Source organism: Gymnoscopelus microlampas (assembly GCF_963454915.1).
Source record: "Gymnoscopelus microlampas genome assembly, chromosome: 24".
Classification (NCBI taxonomy): Eukaryota; Metazoa; Chordata; class Actinopteri; order Myctophiformes; family Myctophidae; genus Gymnoscopelus; species Gymnoscopelus microlampas.
In genome coordinates, this window is record NC_139961.1 from 11,203,500 (window position 1) to 11,224,769 (window position 21,270).

General features: G+C 41.0%; 2 protein-coding genes across 3 annotated transcripts in view; one reads left to right on the forward strand and one right to left on the reverse strand.

Moving 5' to 3' along the window:
* LOC311040494 (uncharacterized protein) overlaps nt 1-13,642 on the reverse strand; it is a 97,044-nt gene extending 83,402 nt beyond the window's left edge. The window contains exons 1-2 of one of the 2 annotated variants that reach the window (XM_084050808.1): nt 13,370-13,642; nt 479-691 (exon numbers count right to left, since the gene is read on the reverse strand). In XM_084050808.1, coding sequence (XP_083906934.1) covers nt 479-691; nt 13,370-13,490 — 334 coding nt within the window. In that variant the 5' untranslated portion in view covers nt 13,491-13,642. The remainder of the gene's footprint in view (nt 1-478; nt 692-13,369) is intronic. The other variant, XM_084050809.1, reaches the window with a different exon arrangement.
* A 4,099-nt stretch (nt 13,643-17,741) lies between these two features.
* LOC311040543 (elongin-C-like) lies at nt 17,742-18,089 on the forward strand (the record flags this gene model as incomplete). Its single annotated transcript, XM_084050874.1, has 1 exon — nt 17,742-18,089. One exon carries the CDS (start codon nt 17,742-17,744, stop codon nt 18,087-18,089), a length of 348 nt encoding a protein of 115 aa, XP_083907000.1.
* Between the last annotated feature and the right edge of the window lie 3,181 nt (nt 18,090-21,270).

Below are 21,270 nucleotides of genomic sequence, written 5' to 3' on the forward strand. Positions count from 1 at the left end.
TTTTTCAGAAAGTTTTTCAGAAAAGTTTTTCAGAAAAAATAAAAAGTAATCCAAAACAAAACTATACGATATTTCTTAATCATTTCACCCAAAACGTTTATAACAAATTATGACTATTAAAATAAAAATAACACTGTCTGTCAGTTATGTAACATAAGAGATTTAAATAGGTTTAAATAGGATTAAATCTGACTTAGGCCAAATGATTTACTGATTTAGGCCATTTTTTGGCCTACATTAAGTCACAGAAACAAGTGACTTAGGCCTAAGTCACACTAGGGAGTTAGGCCATTATACTAAAAGGGGAGTGAACAGCATGATCCTTTTCAATTAGGAGATAGGCGATTTTACCAGAGGTGTGTCATCAGGAGCTAACTTAGGCAAAAATATAATTTTCCTCAAAAAATGTCGTAGGCCATTCGTTTAGCAAGGTGGCGATATGGCTGTTGTGCATAGAGCCTATGCAGTTTCCATTTACCTGCTGCGAGTGGCACCTGCTCATAGGCAGAAGAAGCAGCGCACACGGGACAACACTCTCCCTCTGGGATCACGGTTCTCTGGCAGTCCCCTATGTCCTCACACACCACGGCCTCACACAACACCGTGCCCGCGTCACACACACACACTTTGCACGGCTCGGGACTCCACAGGTCGTTGTTGGGGTAGACCTGGCCGTTTTCTGTGCAGGAGTCTGTGTGGTCAACAACACACACAGCAAGTTAATCAGCAGCTGTTTTTTGTTGTTGTTTTTTTGGGCCACAGAACCTGCAGAAACCTTGATCCAAAGCACATCAAAGAAACAACTTCACTAGGAGAATAACTAGTTAAAAGGTTAAAAACTAAGCAAAGAAGACATTAAAATGAAAAGGCAGGAATGTGTGCAAGTTAAAAGTTCTCCTAGATGTCTATACAATATGCGTGAACATACAGAAAACATAGAAACATTGAATGAACTCATCAAGACTCTCCAGAATACAGTACAGCTCAGAACATCATCATAGCTCAAACACACAAACAGTAGGCTACTTTAGCTTATCTAAATGATATATAAGCTAAAGCAATTAGTGAATAAGTGAAGGATAATAATTTAAATAGTACAGCAATAAACAGCCCTCACAATTTACAGTATAGACAGTAATTGTAATTCATGCAATTCTGTCTGTCAGTCTGTCTGGTTGGCCCAGGTTGGCCCTGTGTTATGACCCGGCTCCCTGTGTTTTATTATATTTTGGTATAAAATAGGGCTTTTTTTATTTGTAGTAGTGACATTCTATAGTTTCCTGTTTTGTGTTGTACTTGGGTTTCACTTTACTGCTATGTTCCTTTATTTTGTAGTTAGTTTCTACTAGCGTTTCCTGTCTGCCCTAGTTGTTGTTACCTTTCTTGGCTCTCCACCCTGTAATCGTTGTTAATTGCATTGACATATTAGTTTGAATTAGCAGATATACATGATAATCACAAGTATGTGAGCCTATGCCAGACTCTAAACAAAACAGATATACATGATAATCACAAGTATGTGAGCCTATGCCAGACTCTAAACAAAGCAGATATACATGATAATCACAAGTATTTGAGCCTATGCCAGACTCTAATCAAAAGGTGGAGGCTGGGGTGGGGGAGGAGCTAGCAGAATGCATTGGTTCAGCAACCAAGAAAGACCTAGTGAATACGAAGCCGTATTTAAAGGAACCTCTTTGCTCATGCGTGAGCTGTGATTGGAGTATGAGTGTGTGACGTAATGACCAGCAGTGTTGTGAATGGGGAATAGAAAGCTGATGTTCAACATCAGCTGACTGACAGCTAGTTACAGCTTTGGGAGAAAAAAGGAAAAAAAAGGGAGGATAGCAGATCTACAAGCGTGCTTGTAGATTGTTCATTTTTGCTATTTTCGTATGCCATCATTGTACAACGACGTCAGTGGTGGAAAAAGTACTCAAGTGTTTTACTTAAGTAAACGTATCAATACTGCAATGTAGAAGTACTCTGTTACAAGTAAAAGTCCCGAATTCAAAATGTACTTGACTAAAAGCACAAAAGTATTGGTATCAAAATGTCCTTAAAGTACCAAATGTAAAATAGCAGATCTACAAGATCACAACTGAGCTTGTAGATCGGCTATTTTCAAATAGCCTAGGTATACAATAGGGCTACAGTGGTTAAGGCATGTTTTATAATGTAATCATTTATATCTGCAAAGTAACTAGTAACTAAAGTTTTCAAATAATTGTAGTGGAGTAAAAGTACAATATTTGCCTCTGAGATGTAGTGGGGTAGAAGTGAAAGTATAGACAATTGGAAATACTCCAATAAAGTAAAAGTACCTCAACATTGTACTTAAGTACAGCACTTGAGTAAATGTGCTTAGTTACTTTACACCACTGAACAACGTATAGTACAAGGTTATGCTGTTAATCAGACGAATCGACTAAATTGAATATAAAAAAATGCATTTGATTTTTTTGCCACCATGGTGGAGGTCTGGGAACTACTGAACACATTTTATAGCAGGCTAACTGTATGTGTTTGTGTTTGGTTTGTGGCAGAGGAGCGGTTTCACAGTCTGTGTGAGAAACTCAAACTCAAAACAAGGTTACTCTTTCCCAAGTGTTTACTGGCAATAACGAAAACCATAACAGTTGCAGTGCTATTTCATAATGACCTTGTCACAGTCACACCACAGGTCGCAGGAACAACTGGCCTTTTCGTCAGTGTGCTTTCCAAGAGGCTGTGTAGAAGGTACAATTGTTTGTTTGTTTGTTTGTGTGTGCGCGTACGTGCGTGCTCTGCTCAATACGCAAATACATATTTTGTTTTCGTATTTAATATTTGAGGTGGAAAGGCGGTAGGTAGGTGCATAGCCTAGTAAAGTCTCAATAATGTTTCAGTGAAAACATACAGTATTTCTCGGAGGCATGCTGGTTTATCACCGTCTCAAACTCCATACAAATGGCTTGATCAACCTTCCACTGAACTGCAACCTGTCACGGGACAATCCACCACTGTGGATGACGTACCAGTGCTGCACACACAGTCAACTTTGTCACCACTGTTGTCACTGTCACTAATGATGCAGTCAGTCAGCGCTCTGTGGTTTATACAGTAGTTGTCTCCGCCAGGCCGAAAGGCATGACGAGAGAGTATGTTTTACCCCCTGTCCGTCCGTCTGTCTGTGAGCAGCTGATCTCAGGCACCGTTGGCCCGGTCGCTGTGGAACTGTGCACACACACTCCAGAACCTCTGCCCCAAATGTTTCACATGGGCCTGTCATAGCGCCACCAGGAGGCCGATTTGTGCAAAACCCATTTACTCCAACAGATGTTATCCAAACGTCATGCAAATCTGTACACAGTATTTCTATAGTCATGTGATCAACACGGATCTGTCTGATTTTCCATATTCCATCCTCATTGGCTAAGGTTGGCTTCCAAAGTTTGCAGGATTGCACCGTTTTGAACAAAATGCCTCAAATCATGAACGCAGCATGCGCTTTCCGTACAATTTCACACGCACATTCCCACTAGGCCGAGGAAGAAATGCCACCCTTTTCACATTGGCCTGTTATAGCGCCACCAGCAGGTATAATTTAGCAAAACACATTTTTTGGAACAAAATGCCTCAAATCATGAATGCAAATGTCTGATTGCCATGAAAGTCCCAAGAAGAAATGGCACCCTTTTCACATTGGCCTATTATAGCGCCACGAGGAGGCCACAATAACCTACTTAACCTGGCGGAGACCTGTGCTCCGAGGAGCACTTTTTCTAGTTGGGAACTGAAATGGTCCTCTAACATTATGAGGAAAGCCTTTAAAATACACTGTGTACCCATAAAGCACTGTGTGTAACACGCTTTTTTTCTGTGGTCTGGGGTTTTCTGAATAATTAGGCTGAAAAGTAATCTGGGATTGGCCCCCCTATGACTTTGATGTCATAGTCACTTAATAGCAGATATACAGCTCACAATGCGAGCAGCTCCCATGTATGAAAGCATCTATAACAGTAAAAATGTAATCTGTAATCTCTATCTGTCACTACCGCCTCATAATGTTCAACATTCTGGGTATAAAGGCTGTATAAAAGGCTAAATGATGTAGTGGTTCTCAAACTTTTTTATGTTAAGGAATACTGTACATAAAACATATTCCACATTTTTTTTAATTATTAAAGATTTTTTTCTAAACAAATTTTGCTGGGGACCCCCTGGAACCCCCTCAAGGACCCCTGGGGGTCCCCGGACCCCACTTTGAGGCTCCATGCCTCACTTAAAACACTTAACCCTAACCCTCCATTCTCAACAGACGTTGACATGGCCATTTTGTTGCTGAGGAGCTGTCAAGATTAGACGTTGTTCATGCCACAGAAATGTAATCACACAAACTATAGGAGTCCCTATTTTGGGCATGTCATTATAGCCAGACATTTTTACACAATGTTGGGCGTTGGGAGCTTGTAGATCAGCTATTTCTGTGCCGCAACAACACCGCTGTACGACAAGGTATTCAAATAAAGACTTAAGCAGTTAAAAAATAAAAGAAGTCAAATCCAGCCCGTAGATTTTTGCTCCGCAACACTGTCAAATGTCAAAGTCTAAAATAGTGGTGCAAAGTAACTAAGTACGTAACATACATTAACCACTTTAGCCCTATTTTATACATATAGGCGATCTACAAGCTCACAACGCGTTGCGACGCGTTGTGAGCTTGTAGATCGGCTATTTTCACTTTACTTTTACTTTTGCTAGTAGTATATTTTGATGCCAATACTTTTGTACTTTTACTCAAGTAACATTCTGAACACAGGCCTTTTACTTGTAAACAGAGTATGTCTACACTGTGGTATTGCTACTTCTACTTAAGTAAAATATCTGAGTACTTCTTCCACCACTGGTCTATAGCAGCCATCCGCAACACCGTTATATGTGAAAGTCTGACGCAGGCTTAAGAGGATAAAAAAAAAGAAAAAGTAAAATCTAACCACCTGTTGCCGCACTGCCACAGCGCTAGCTGTGGTTCATGAGCATATTTTAATCCAGGCAATTTTAGTGACGTCTCTATAAGCACTCATTATGTGGCGGGGCCTCTCCCCGCGAGCAAGGCTCGCTTTCAAAAGCAAGAGTTATTTCAGGAGAAAACCGCAGCTGGTTATTATACGTTAGGCTTCATAGCGAGGCCCCGTGGGTTTGCCTTCATTTGGGGGAGAGTTGCCAGAGGGTGCCACACCCAGAGCAACCATCCTGCTACGGATTTGTAAAAATGCTTCCCCATGTGTTCCAGCTGGTATAGGATACTGTTGTATGCATCAAATGCCTGCGCTTATTACATTACATTACATTATGTGCTTATGATCAAATATCGTCTTGTTTTCGGGGTATTGTACAGCAGTGGTTCTCAAACGTTTTCACGTCAAGGACCCCCCCAAAATGATATGTATTTGGCCGCAGACCCACATCTAGAAATATTTTGTTCCAGGGACAACAAAGGTGGACAAGAAATCCAAAATAATTGCTCCATTGATTAGAAATTGATAATTCAAAATATGCTCCTCATTGACTTACATTGTACGGTGAAACAGCTCTCAAAGTCACTCTTTTAGCACGTAAACTAACACAAACAAAGCTGATTCAGAGAATATAGAACATCACCAAACCCAGTACTGTTTGTTTTTTTAATGAAAATGTCAACTTCCTGTTGATTTTACTATTTGAAGATCCGGATCCGGATCCGTGGATCTAGTACGGGTTTAATTCTAAATAAAAATAGCAAAATCAACAGGAAGTTAACATTTGTATTAGAAAAACAAACAGTACTGGGTTTGGTGATGTTCTATATTGCGTCACCTTGCTAAACTAATGGCCTAAGTCGTTTTTTGAGGAAAATGATATTTTTGCCTAAGTCAGCTCCTCATGACACTGGCCACCTCTGGTAAAATCGCCTATCTCCTAATTGAAAAGGATCATGCTGTTCACTCCCCTTTTAGTATAATGGCCTATCTCCCTAGTGTGACTTAGGCCAAAATAGGCAATGTTTTGGCCTAAGTCACATGGTTTTGTGACTTAGGCCAAAATAATTGCCAAAAAAAAGCCTAAATCTGTAAATCATTTGGCCTAAGTCAGATTTAATCCTATTTAAACCTATTTAAATCTCTTATGTTACATAACTGACAGACAGTGTTATTTTTATTTGAATAGTCATAATTTGTTATAAACATTTTGGGTGAAATTATTAAGAAATATCATATAGTTTTGTTTTGGATCAGTTTTTTATTTGTTCTGAAAAACTTTAAAAAAATGACTTAGGCCATTAGTTTAGCAAGGTGACGATTGTCTGAATCAACTTGCGTTTGTTTACGTGCTAAAAGAGTGACTTGCTTGAAGAGCTGTTTTACCGTACAATGTAAGTCAATGAGGAGCATATTTTGAATTATCAATTTCTAATCAATGGAGCAATTATTTTCGATTTCTTGTCCACCTTTGGAGTTACACAATGGCAAGGTAACTACACAACCCAAACCTCTAACAAAGTGGTCTCGCCCTTTAAGTCATGCAGATGTTTAACAACAATGTAACTCCTGAGCGCGTAAAATGAAACCAAACAGACCCTTACGCTCTCAAGAGTTAAAGATCTATAAGGGTCCATTTGGTCACCAACTCTCCATTAACTCTCCATCATTTAGCCGGGGACCACCTGGAACCCCCTCAAGGACCACTGGTGGTCCCCGGACCACTGGTTGAAAACCACTGGCATGGACGGAAGAAATCGGTCCAAGTACAGTTGCAACTCCGGTCCGTCTCACTATAAGACTAGAGGGTTTAAGTGGTTAATTTGTGCTAATGATAAAATTAAAGAATATACTTTTGAGCAAGAATAAGATTTCGGAGCAGAATTCGCTGTGGGGTTATAGTTTCATCCAGGTAAGGTTGGACCACCATCGTCTTAGTTCCTTCTGATGTGGTTATGACTCATATATATAGAGTATACTGTATGTCCGAGCGTTATTATAGCCTCCTTTTTTTAAGAGGAGAAACTCCCCTGTCCAAAAATAAAACAGTATAGAGGTCACAGTTCACCCACAGCCTTCTGGTGTCTGAAGCGGTGGTGGAAGTACTCATAAAAATAAAAAATACTCACATGTTTTACTTAAATTAAAGTATCAATTCTGCAACAAAAAAAAGTAAAAGTCCGGAATTCAAAATTGTAGTAAAAGTACAAAAGTGTTGGTATCAAAATGTACTTAAAGTACCAAAAGTAGAAAGTACTCATTGTGCAGAATGTCCCATTTCACAAGTTTTCAAATGTATAAAAATCTTTTGAATATAGCCGATCTACAAGCGCATTGTGAGCTTGTAGATCGGCTATTTTCAAATTGCCGAAATGTATATACAGTAGGGCTGAAGTGGTTAATGTATATGTTTTGTAATAATAATAAAAATCTACAAAGTAACTAAAGTTTTAAAATAATTGTAGTGGAGTAAAAGTATTGTACAATATGTGCCTCTGAGATGTAGTGGAGTAGAAGTAAAACTACCGAAAATTGGAAACTAAAGTAAAAATACCTCAGAATTGTACTTAAGTACAGTACTTGAGTAAATATAGTTACTTTACACTCTGGATGTTCATGTCTTCATGTCTGTCTGTCTGTCTGTCTGCCTGTCTGTCTTTTGTGACTATTCTGGCTTCTCAGTAGAAGGAAGCCGTATTCATATCATTACAACTTAGACATAGCAACCTTGTGTTTCCTCTCTCACAATCAAGCCAAGTTTTTTCAATTCAAGTCCCAACCTTAACCCATTAAGACCTGGAACTGTGTCATTTTTAGATTTGAGCTAAAAAGCATTATTTTACACTTTGGCTATTCAAAAATAGCAGATATACAAGCTCATAGCGCGGCACCGAGTGCCGCGCTACGAGCTTGTAGATCTGCTATTTTTGAAAAATCGTGAAAATGTGTGCAAATCTTTGAAATATATATATTTTTAAAGCGAACATTTTTAACTCAAATCTTTGCTTCTGGGGGGTCCCTGACACAAAACATTTTGATGGGGGTCCGCGGCCAAATACATATAATCTTGGGGGTCCGTGACATGAAAAAAAATAGAGCAACACTGATATAGTATTTTCAGAATACTGTTGAGATTTAGGAGACATCCAGGTCTCAATGGGATAATGATATAATATAATAATAGGGGAAAAAATGGCAAAAATAGGTGGAAATTCTGCAACAATAGCAGATCTCATTGTGAGGTCGTGCCTGTTTCTTTGGAGGTACAGTAGCACAAAATCATAAGTTGTCTGTTAGTATGTTCTCAATGTGATATCGGTCCAACTTGTCATACAGAATATTCTACCCTGTAACCTATAACCCATTCATTTTAGATTTTAGCTATAACCATTATTTTATACTCAGGCTATTCATTAAAAACAGATATACAAGCTCATAACGCGTCACCGAGTGCCGCGCCACGAGTTTGTAGATCTGCTATTTTTGTTTAAATATTGAAAATGTGTGCAAATCATGCACAGGAACATTTTTGACTCAAATCTTTGCTTCTGGGGGGTCCCTGGAAATAAATATTTTGAGATGGGGGTCCGCGTACAAATACAGATCATTTTGTGTGGTCCTTGACATGAAAAAGTTTGAGAACCACCTGATATAGCAACATAAGTAAAACAAATGAATAAAAAAAAACTGTAGGGTTTAGAAGACATTTGTAGAACCCCCCAGAAGCAAAGATTTGAGTTACAAATGTTCGCTTTTTAAAAAAAAGTATATATTCAAAGATTTGCACAAGTTTTCACGATAAAAAAAAAATAGCAGGTCTACAAGCTCATAGCGTGGCACTCGGTGCCACGCTATGAGCTTGTAGATCTGCTATTTTTTGAATAGCCAAAGTAAGATAATGGTTAAAGTAACCCGCTCTTAATGGGTTAAGTGGGCTCCACAGCAGGGGGTGGAGCTCATTCCTAGTGCTTTATGCCAGTCCATAATTGAAGCCCAGATTATAGAACCAACGATTTGGTGACACACCATGTAGACACAGACCTACGTGACACAGACCTACGTGACACAGACACACACACACACACACACACACACACACACACACACACACACACACACACACACACACACACACACACACACACACACACACACACACACACACACACACACACACACCCACCACGGGTTCAAACGTGATCTCTGACCCCTGTCACCGCGGTTACATACAATCTCCCAGCTATATCTTTCCGCACATTTTTATTTCAGCTATCTAATAAAACAGACATGCATGCCCTAAAAGTAATCATGAAGGGGCCATTTTGTTTCAATATGAATAACTACAAGTCAGTTACTGTGTACCTTTATTGTGTTTATAATGTCAAAGGTCATGACTTGGAAGCTCTGATCATGATTAAAATAGAAAGCCGATGTGAAGCCTCCTCCCCACTTCCGTTTCGTCTTTACAGTCGCGCAAATGTATCCTAATATAAATCAAAAATAATCTAAGCATATATATAGCTTGACGCTAAGCAGAAATGGAAATAAAACTAGAAAATGTGCTCCTCGGAGCACAGGTCGCCAGGCGGGGTGGTAGAAGGCGAGGTGGTAGAAGAGAGTGTTCCTGATTAATTCCGTCTCACCTATTTATATTACATATTGTGATGTCACGTGAAGCTTGACCAATGTTAGGTGTTCACAGACGGACGGACAAAGTGAAAACATACTCTACACCATGCCTTCGGCCTGGCGGAGACAAAAATAAAACGTAAAGATATTTTAATGCCTATAAATCCACGAATCCCCATATATGGAGATCCCATGATGTCATCAATATGACATCATTGTACTGATGACATCATAGACTGGCCTACCATGATACTGGGTACTGTACGTACGCTGGGGACAACTTTATTATAGTGCAGTGGTTCTCAACCTGCATCAAAAGTAATCAACAAACTATACTATAACAACTGGTCGGACATTGGCCAAATTGTCAAATAATATAAGAAAGGGGAAAAGATGGGGGAAATAGCAGCGTTGTGAGGCATTGTGAGCTTGTAGATCTGCTATTTTCACTATATATTTATCTGTGGAACCGAGTCAAGCAAAATGCAATACATTTCCCAATACAAGTGCTTGTCAGGTTGGGGGGTCCCCAGTTCAAATATGATTCTTTTGGGGGGTCGAGAACTACAAAGCGTACACTGAAACCCTCCTGCTCACTCACTCACAATGCCCAACGCCCAACTGCAAATCCTGTAAACGTCTAGAATGCCTCTGGATGAAAGCGAATGCATGCATATTTCCCTATATAAAGCTTTATCTCTCACACTGGGGCGTGCCTCGTCTGCTCTTGGCCCCGAGGTCTGACCAAAATGAGTGGTTCCTTTTTTTGGCCGTCGCGTCCACCAGGCCACATCATTATAGCCATGGCCTCCAGAACCCCTTCATTCTGCCTTGAAATAGCCCGGTCCAGCCCAGCACACATCGCCACTTTAGCACGGTCTGGTGCTGGGAGGAATGTATTTTTAAGGTCCATATTCTCTCTGGGCCATCATTTATTTTTGTCGGTTCATCTTCTCTGGGACATTTTTTTCTTGTCTTTATTTAGACGGAAAAAATACAGAGAAACTTTTGTTTCTGTTCCTCCTGTCTTTTTTTGTTCCTTTCCCCTTTTCCATTCTTCTCTTTTCCTTTTTGCTGTTTTGTTAAGTCTGTTAAGTTTGTTGTTTAGCTGTTTAACCTTTATGTACTACCAGTGGTGGAAAAAGTACTCAAATTCTTTACTTAAGTAAAAGTACCAATACTGCAATATAAAAATACTCTGTTACAAGTAAAAGTCCAGAATTCAAAATGTACTTGAGTAAAAGTACAAAAGTATTGGCATCAAAATGTACTTAAAGTACCAAAAGTAAAGGTACTAAATATTTGAAAATAGCAGATCTACAAGCTCACAACGCGTCGCGATGCGACGCGTTGTGAGCTTGTAGATCGGCTATTTTCAAATAGCCTAGGTATAAAATAGGGTTAAAGTGGTTAATGTATGTTTTTTAAATGTAATCATTTATATCTGCAAAGTAACAAGTAACTAAAGTTTTCAAATACATGTAGTGGAGTAAAAGTACAATATTTGCCTCTGAGCTGTAGTGGAGTAGAAGTAAAAGTACTGAAAATTGGAAATACTCAAGTAAAGTACAAATACCTCAAAATTGTACTTAAGTACAGTACTTAAGTAAATGTACTTAGTTACTGTCCACCACTGTGTACTACTGTATATTCTTATGCACTAGAATCAATACACAATTGTTCATGAATAAATAACAAGCTTGAATGTGTGATAAATTTGACACCTCTCCCTCCCTCAAACCACAAGGCCAACGTGGTCCAACAGCTGGGTGGCATGGGTGGCATGGTGGATGATGGTGGCAGTATAAGAATAAAGCATAAACTGAAACATGGTGCATGTTAAGGATGAGAGACTTCTCCACCACATCCATCCTTTGACAAACAAGGAACTGTCATAAACTAACGGTCTAACAATAGAAAGGTAAAAACAACACAAGAAAGAGGAACAGGAAGAGGAAGAGTATGTGTTGAATGAAGGTTTGCTCCCTAAAACGAACCGAAATAACATTCACAACAACTTTTCACGAGATGGTTTCTGGGGGGTGAAGTCACAACAAAGTTATAAGATTGTAGTAGGCTACCCAAGGCTTGGTCATCTTGGGGTAAGCTACCCAAGATGACCACAGTACAGACAAGAGGTTGAGAGAGTTGCTGTTGCCTAAATGTTTGTGTCGCGCCATTGTGTCACGCTTAACAAAAACGTGTGTGATTCAACCCAGTTGTCAAACGATCGTGAACCTGGTTTGGTTGGAATCTGTCTGTCTCCACATCTGTGATGCATGTCAGCTCCCCCAATGTCTATGCACTCGTTTTACTGAATCACACCACTAATAGTAATCAAATAGTAATGCTGAGAGGCCACTAGAGGGCACCCTCACACAGTCTATGCTGAGAGAGAGATCATTTTCTTTGTGGATTTTCTTTCAAGAATCCTATATCTTTTATAATCTTCACAATAGTGTGAACTAATTGTTCAGGTGATTACATATTTATGTCAAAGTCACACAGTTGGTTATGTGATTTGAACTGAAGGCCCTTGGCAGCAGTGGTAGCAATTCAAACTGTGGGACATGGCCCCCTTTATTGCCTGAACATTACTAATCTTCAACACAAAACGCCAAAATGTTCATCTTTAAACATAGAAATACCTTACTTCTCTTAAGGTAATGTATTCCATTCGTTTTAAACAGTTTGCAATAGCCTATGTGAAGTTGCACAGTTATTTAAGATCTGGACAAATGTGTAATTCACTTGTATTAGTTGGTGGGGGGACAGTAATAAAAAGGGAAAAGGTTTCAATATCACTGGCCTTAAGTGATGACCTCTCATTTACAGTATATAGCACATACTGTAGGCCAGGGGTCTTCAACGTTTTCAGGCCAAGGACCCCCTAGCTGAGAGAGAGATGAAGCAGGGACCCCCTTCTCTATATTGTATAAAATTGTGTTTCAGATTAAAGTTTTTTTTTTTACTTAGTCTGCTATTTTTTCCCTCTACACCTATAGCCTCTTTGCCAAAAATAGCAGATCTACAAGCTGCGCGAGGCGTTGTGAGCTTGTAGATCTGCTATTTTTGGCTAATGTTCCCCTCAGAAAAGGAATTCTAGGGTTCAAGTGGTTAATGTAAAAAAACTAAATCCTATCACACAAAGATTTGGTGGACCCCCTATAGTAGCTCTGAGGACCCCCTAGGGGTCCCTGACCCCCTGTTGAAGACCCCTGCTGTAGGCTATAGTTAAAGGCCATCGTCATCCACATTTAATCCATACAGTCAGTGATCACATTACATACTGTAAAGTGCAACGAAAGAAACCTGCAAAAACCATGTTGTGGAAACCAAGAATTGCAGTATATACACAGGGAGAAGAAGTGGGCATATCATATACACCATGGGTCTTCCAAATCTTTGTGCGATAGGATAGGGGAGTGAGGGGAACATTAGCCCAAAAAAAAGCAGATCTACAAGCTCACAATGCCTCGCAGTGAGCTTGTAGATCTGCTATTTTTTGGCAAAGAGGTTTGGTGTAGAGGGGAAAAAAAGAGATCTAATTTAATTTAATCTGCAACACAATTCTATACAATACAGCCTAAGGGGTCCTTGGGCTGAAAAATAGCAGATCAAAAAATCGCCCAAAAATAGCAGATCTACAAGCGCACAACGCCTCGCGCTGCGAGGCGTTGTGCGCTTGTAGATCTGCTATTTTTGGCAAAGAGGTTTGGTGTAGAAGACAGTTCACTCACCTTTCTTGGTGTCATCTTGGCAGGTCACGGCCACCACCTGAGACAAAGCTATGAGGGCCACACAGATGATAATCCTAGAGCGCATGGTGGAGGGGCCCCTGACAGGCAGGGGGGTCCTCATATACACTTCACACACACACACACACACACACACACACACACAGAGGGGCAGAGAGAGAGAGAGGGGTGGACGAGACAAGCGGGCAGCAGCACAGACTCCAAACTAAAACATCCAGACCTGAGGAAGAAGGGGAAGAGAGAAAGAGAAAAAAAGAAAACCCTGGCTGGGAGGAACACAGTGTAGGTCCTCCTGGATGAGTGATTACACACTAGTTACAAACTCCTGTCTCCTCTCTCCCTCACACGCTCCCTCCCTTGCTCTCTCCCACCCCCTGTCTGTCTGCCCCTCTCTCTCTCTCTCTCTCTCACTCCAAGTGTAGGTCTATGTCTCTCTCGCTCGCTCCCTCCCTCTCCCTATCTATATCTCCCTCTCTCTCTCTCTCTCTCTCTCTCTCTCTCTCTCTCTCTCTCTCTCTCTCTCTCTCTCTCTCTCTCTCTCTCCCTCCCTCTTCCCCCCCCTCTCTCTCTCTCTCTCTCTCTCTCTCTCTCTCTCTCTCTCTCTCTCTCTCTCTCTCTCTCTATCCAAGTGTAGGTCTATGTCTCTCTCGCTCCCTCCCTCCCTCCCTCTCATTCTCTCTCTCACCCCCCTCCCCCCCATCTCTCTCTCTCTCTGTCTCTCCATCCATGTGTGTCTCTCTGTCTCTTCCCTCCTCCTCCCCAGAGGAGAGGCTGATGTCCCTGATTACAGACTGCAGTACTTCTGTACAGAGGGATGAAAGCAGTGGTGGGAAAAGTACTAAAATGTTTTACTTAAGTAAAAGTACCAATACTGCAATGTAGAATAATACTCTACAAGTAAAAGTCCAGCATTTAAAATGTACTTGAGAAAAAGTTCAAAAGTATTGCCATCAAAATGTACTTAAAGTAGCAAAAGTAAAAGTACATTTCAAGTTTTCAAATGTATAAAAATATTTTTTTAAAGTAGCAGATCTACAAGCTCACAACGCGTCGCGATGCGACGCGTTGTGAGCTTGTAGATCGGCTATTTTCAAATGGCCAAAAATATATATAGGGCTGAAGTGGTTAAAGGTAGGGCAAGTGATTTGCTTTGGTTAGAATACGTGTTAAATAGCTCTATATTGTGATAGTAATCATTGCTATAGAGTGTTTGTTCAGTAAAAGGAGTCTCCCATGTCTCTCCAGCTCTTTATTAAACAGAAAACGCATTTTCAGTGCTAACTCCACTCTCCTGATTGGCTTAAATTGTCACCTACCTGAAAATGTACTATATTGTGTTTACTAAAGAGCTGGAGAGACCCCTGTGACCCAACAAACGCTCTGTAGCAATGATTACTATCAGAATATAGTACTTTAACCTTTTTAACCAAATATAATACCCAAAAATATCACTTTACCTTTAATGTATGTTTTGTAGTAATATAAAAATCTACAAAGTAACTAGTAACTAAGGTTTTCATATAATTGTAGTGGAGTAAAAGTACAATATTTACCTCTGAGATGTAGTGGAGTAGAAGTAAAAGTATTGGAAATTGGAAATACTCAAGTAAAGTACAAATACCTCAAAATTGTACTTAAGTACAGTACTTGAGAACATGTACTTAGTTACTTTCCACCACTAGATGAAAGATGGTGGATCAGAGGAAGTGATGCCGAACAGCTCTGTTGCTCAGAAGAGCCTTTTCTCGGTGAAATACATCCATCTTGGGAAAACCTTTCAACTTTTCCAATGTTTTCCGACGTCTCCAAAATGCAATGGACCAAGTCTGTTAAAGTAGCTATTATATCGTTTAGTGACAGAGCAAAATGTTTAACTCTATCTATTTTTGTTCTAGCCTACAAGGTCATTTCGATTATGCATGCTCCTCATGGTACCACAACACCACCAAGGCCTTAAAAACAAGACTTAAAACATCCCAAAACAAACTAGTAGGGCTACTGTACTTCTTGGCCTCAAACACCGAACCTATCTAACCCCTGCTCACTTTGCTAGGATTGGATGGCTTAGGGTTGAGGACAGAGTACAGCAACTTACAATGGGCCTGGTCTACAAGATACGCCACAACATTGGGATCCCCCTGTATTTGTCAAAATACTTCCAAAACGTAAATGAAGTCCACGATCATTACACCAGAGGCAGCTCCACGAATCATGCTCAACCCAGATTTGGCTCAACAAAGGGAATGAACTTGTTCTCATGCTATGCAACAAAAATGTGGAATGCCTTACCAAAAGAATTAAAGGAGTGTATAACCCTACTCACTTTCAAAACTGCCCTAAAGATACACCTTCAGGAGGCTGCAATTCGAAAATGACCCCGGTCAAAGTCTTAACCTATCCATCAAACGTGTGTGTGTGTGTGTGTGTGTGTGTGTGTGTGTGTGTGTGTGTGTGTGTGTGTGTGTGTGTGTGTGTGTGTGTGTGTGTGTGTGTGTGTGTGTGTGTGTGTGTGTGTGTGTGTGTGTGTGTGTGTGTGTGTGTGTGTGTGAGATAATTGATGTATCATTATTATAGGCTACTAGTATTTACAATTACAGTTGTTTTCCGGCTTGTTTTACCTTGCTGTTAGCATTAAATGACTGTTTTACTAAAACACCATCATCATCATCATCTTCATCATTATTCAACAACAGAAACAATACACAACAACAACAACATGCACTAAGGGGCTGACTTGTCACTAGAGTCCATTAACTATTTCCTCTTTACCTGTGTTCCTGGCTGCAATAACACTTGACCTACATCTGTAGGCTAAGTATGAAAAACATGACTGTATCATGACAGTCATGTATGAACTTCAACCTGTCGTTTGCATCTTTTCCATTTACGGCCCGTACATCTACATAAACATTCAGATTTCAAATATAAAGTGCTTACCCCATGGCCATGGATGTTTCAATCATTTGCGGCCTCTCAAAAGTACCCGTATTTAACTTATTGTTCAATAAAAAGTATTTTAATCCGATTGGTGGCCATTTTTGCCAAATTTTCTCCATATGCTTTCAACTACGTAACCCTATCGGTTGGTAGGTGTAGTGCACTCTGATACATAATAACTCTATGGGAAAACGGCCCCCGATCGGATTAAAATGCTTTTTATTGAATAATACGGGAGATACGGGCACTTCTGAGGGCCCGTACATAATTGTAACATCCATTGCCATGGGGTTAGCACTTTATATTTGAAATTTGAACGTTTATGTAGATGTAAGGGCCATAAATAGAGAAAGTGCAAACACCAAGTTGAAGTTCATCCATGACGGTCGTGACCGACGACCGTTGTGTGATCCATGGCTATACCGCTGCTGCTGCTGCTGCTTGTAATTGTTTTCGCAGCGCTTCGACTTTTGGCATGGCGGTTAAAATAACATTTCATTCACTGAAGTAACTCCTGTTCCAGGAGAGCAGAGCTGCCCAGTGGTCAACTGTAGAAGACATACGTGAACGCGTATGGACATAATCATTGGTGTAAAAAGTAACTAAGTGTACTCAAGTATTGTACTTAGTAGCCTACAATGTTGAGGTGTTTTGACTTTTCTGGAGTATTTCCAGTTTTCAGTACTTTTACTTTACTCCACTACATCTCAGAGGCATATTGTACTTCACGCGATGCGACGCGTTGTGACCTTGTAGATCGGCTATTTTCAAATAAAATCTTGCGGGGAAATTATAATAAGCAGATCTGGCAACCATGTTCTGGGGGCTTGGCTCTGACCCAAGTGGAACTCCATATTTGGGAAGGCTGACCCCCTTCAGATTTGTTCCCCAGCATAATGCATTGGATGATGTCAAGTCAATTATGATGTCATTATTGTTCAATGAGTAGACTGTGCGCACATCTAAAACTATATTTAGGCCAGGTGCTGGATATCAAGGCAGGAATCAAGCGAAAAAGTTAAAACATCCACTCCTCATCGGTCAAACAGTATTGAGAATTGTAACGTCAGGCATGTCCATATTTGGGCATAATCCAGGCACTCCAGACATATATGGGCATTAAAACGTTGCCTAACAATGTCGTCAGGGAATCTCCATATAGGGGCATGTGACATCATTCACAACAGAAACGGTTGCCTAGCAACATTGTTTTGCACTGACATCAGATCTCTGTATACGGTCATAACACCGTTGGCTCCACGGCAGGTGATGTCACGCCACATCACAAACTATCTGTAGTATATATAGCAGCCCCCAGACGCCACAGCTTAATGTACATACCCACAAACCGACAGCTAATAAAGTAAGACTTTCTAGTTTAGTGTTGAATAAACAAACAGAATACTCAAACGCGAAAATGGTCAGTGTATCAGGGAAAAGCTATGGTGGCTGTGTAGGGTCAGATTCCACGTATGTGAGGCTTATCGCTTCGGACAGCCATGAGTTCATCGTGAAGAGAGAACTCGCCTTGATGTCCGGGACCCTCAAGAACATGCTGTGTTGGCCCAATTCCGTGGAGGACGAAACCCAGGATGTGAGGCTGAAGAACATCTCCTCTCCGGTCCTGGCTATGGTCTGCATGTGGTTGTCCTACAAGAACCGCTACTCCGACCCCGGCGAAGAGAACGTTCCTGACTTTTACAAAACAATTACAAAGGACATTTGTCGTGACCTGCTCATGGCTGCGAACTTCTTGGAGTGTTAAAAAAAAAAGAAATAAAGAGATGAACGTCGATACGCTATGTCTTTCTTTCTCCCCCTTGGTCAGAAATGAAGACAAATACAAACCAACAAAACGCAATTTTTTTTAAATGTACATGGTGACTGCTGATAACACCATGCAGTCAAAAAGGGAAGTAGCATGGGGACTGTTGGAGAACTAAGCCTGATTTATGCTCCCTTATAAAATAGCCAGCCGATATACAAATTCACAACGGGTCACATACGGATGGTGATACGTTTGTGAGCTTGTATGTCTGCTATATACCCTTCAAAAGTATACTGCAAGACAACAAAAAAAACATGTATCCCTTGGTCTGAATACTTTTGCAGGGTATATGCCTCTCGAAATCCAACCCTCGAAATCCAACCCTACGTCCTTGTCGTGAGAGGTGGAAGCAGGTAATGCTGACTAACAGGGCTCTGGTAAAACTAACATAGGCTCTGGGGTCCCAGAACCACTGTACTAGAGGTTTGGGCCGCTACGCGACCTTCACACCAAAGTCGCACTGCCGATCCGACTGATACGCCCATATATGGAGACCTCTGCATCTGTCGGCCCTTGTCCCTTTTATGCCCAAATATGGAGATCCCTGATGTCATCAGTATATGCCCATATATGGGCAAGGTGATATGCCCATATATGGAGAGCTCTGTATCCGTTAGTCCTTGTCCCTTTCGTGGCCATATATGGATACTGTATCTCTATATCTGTCAGTCCTTGTCCCTTTTATGCCCATATATGGAGATCCTTGATGTCATTGAATATGCTCACGCACCTTTATGTCTTACCTCGGGTACTTACCGCACCTTATGTCTTACCTCGGGTACTTATACCGCACCTTATGTCTTACCTCGGGTACTTATACCGCACCTTATGTCTTACCTCGGGTACTCACCACACCTTATGTCTAACTCGGGTACTCACCACACCTTATGTCTAACTTGGGTACTCACCACACCTTATGTCTAACTCGGGTACTTACCGCACCAGATAGATATCTGGTACCATGTGTAAATATGTAGATAACTTGTTTTGTTTTTGTATAGATTTTATAGAAACCTCTTATCTCCATTATCTAACTTTTAGTGGGGTTTTTTTTCACTTTTTATAGTTGATTAAATCGATTAGTTTGGTTAACTATTGCACCCCTAGTCACATATCTGATTGACTATCTGTCACCAAATCATAACCAAATGGACCCGTAAGGGTCAAGTATCTACAGTATACTTAGGTAAAACATTTGAGTACTTTTTCCAACACTGAGAAACAGTGCCATATTGGACGATGCTGGTGACATCACGCTACGCCACAAATTACATTTATAAGGCTCGTTGACCATCATCCATTCAAAGTGGTCCAAGATGTCAGCAGTCATCTTTGAGAAAAGTCGTTGAAAGCCAGTTCACTCGTATCGAGCTAATACGGGATACATGGAGCGTTACGGAATGCACTCGGGGAAAGAAACGACTCCGGCGGAGCAACTCCTGGAGGTGATGGACGGCGGCCAGTTCACACGTGCGGCCGATCAACTGGAGATCTACGGGCACCAAAACGGGACGGGATTCTTTGCACTCCTCCTCGAAAACATCATGGCGTTTCCCTTGCAAGGCGTCATCTCCGTCTTTGTGCTCCTCCTCACGCCCGTGGTGTTTGCCTTTCGGTTGGTTCTCTTCATGGCAGGTGCGTACTGCCTGGTCGTGGGCATCGTCCTCCATCAGGTCCAGGACGCCTCCTCGGAGCTCAAGCGGCTCCTGGACGCAAAGTACCTGCTGATGACGTTGGGGTCGCTCCTGATCATTGTTGGTGGCTTTGATGGTTTGGGAATTTTGAAAGATTTTACTTTGTATCTAGTTTGCATGCGTTTCATGTGTAATATAAAGACATTCACCTACTGGCTGGCTACTTATGCCTGGCTGTGACTGCACTCTGCGCTCAGTTGTATCTTATATCTAAAAGTTGATCTTTTAGTTTGAGTACCTGATCTACTGTACGTACGTCTGGCCTTCTGTAGATCAAATTGATCCTGGAAGTCAGTAAAAAGTTTAAAACATTTTAAAGATTTTCTAAAGCTGAACATTTTGAAGTCTGAACTGGATGGCGAAGCTATAGACTAGAGCATGCCAAAGTTTTCGAGGGAAAAAAGTAATAGTAAATGGTGACAATGATAACTGAACCTCAGACTTTCAGGTGTCCTGTCTATGACGTCAGTCATTCATGCTGTATCTATGATGTTTCAGCCCAATCTGAGCGCCATTGAAGTTCAATTATATATAAAATATATATAATATATATATAATATGGGAAACAAAAAAATCACACCCTGTGTGAAGAGAGTGGTGCCTTTGATGAGCCCCGTATTGTCATCACCCGTGTTGTCATCAATGTTTGTTTATTGGACAGACATACATACATACATACGGACACACGGACAAAGTCAGATATAGGAGTGGTTGGAACCACTCAAATAGAAATGCATGGAGGTACTTTGGTCTTCTAGCAGCGTGCACATGAATATGGCACTGATCAGCCCAACAGTCTGCGAGATTAGCTCTGGACCAGTGGTTCTCAAACCTTTTCATGTCAAGGACCCCCAAATTGACCCGCGGACCCCCATTTGAAAAGATAAGCCAGGGACCCCCATAAGAGAAGATTTTTACGTCTCTAGCCGTTAACTCTGAGAGTGTACAAATGGAACCAAATGGACCCGTTAGGGTCCATTTGGTTCCATTTGTACACTCTCAGAGTTACAGACCCATAAGGGTGCATTTGGTTCCTGTCCATCATTTAGCTGGGGACCCCCTGGAACCCTCTCAAGTACCTCTGGGGGTCCCCGGATCCCACTTTGAGAACCAATGCTCTGGACAAACCAAGAAACATACAGACACACACAGACAGACAGACAGGCCTGAAGGGGATGCAATGTATTGTGAGTGTCAATAACTGAAGTAAATACATATAATCTGATGGGTCTGGAATGGATGCTTTTGCAAGGCAGTGTAGGCTACTTAATCAGCCTCTGCACCCTTCTGGGTCCATTTGGTTTCATTTGTACACTCATGAACATCAGTGTTGATTTCGTCGACTAAAACTATGATGAAAAATGTTCGTCGACTACCTTTTGTCACTGACGAAAACTAAATAAAAACTAAGCTGACTTAGTTTG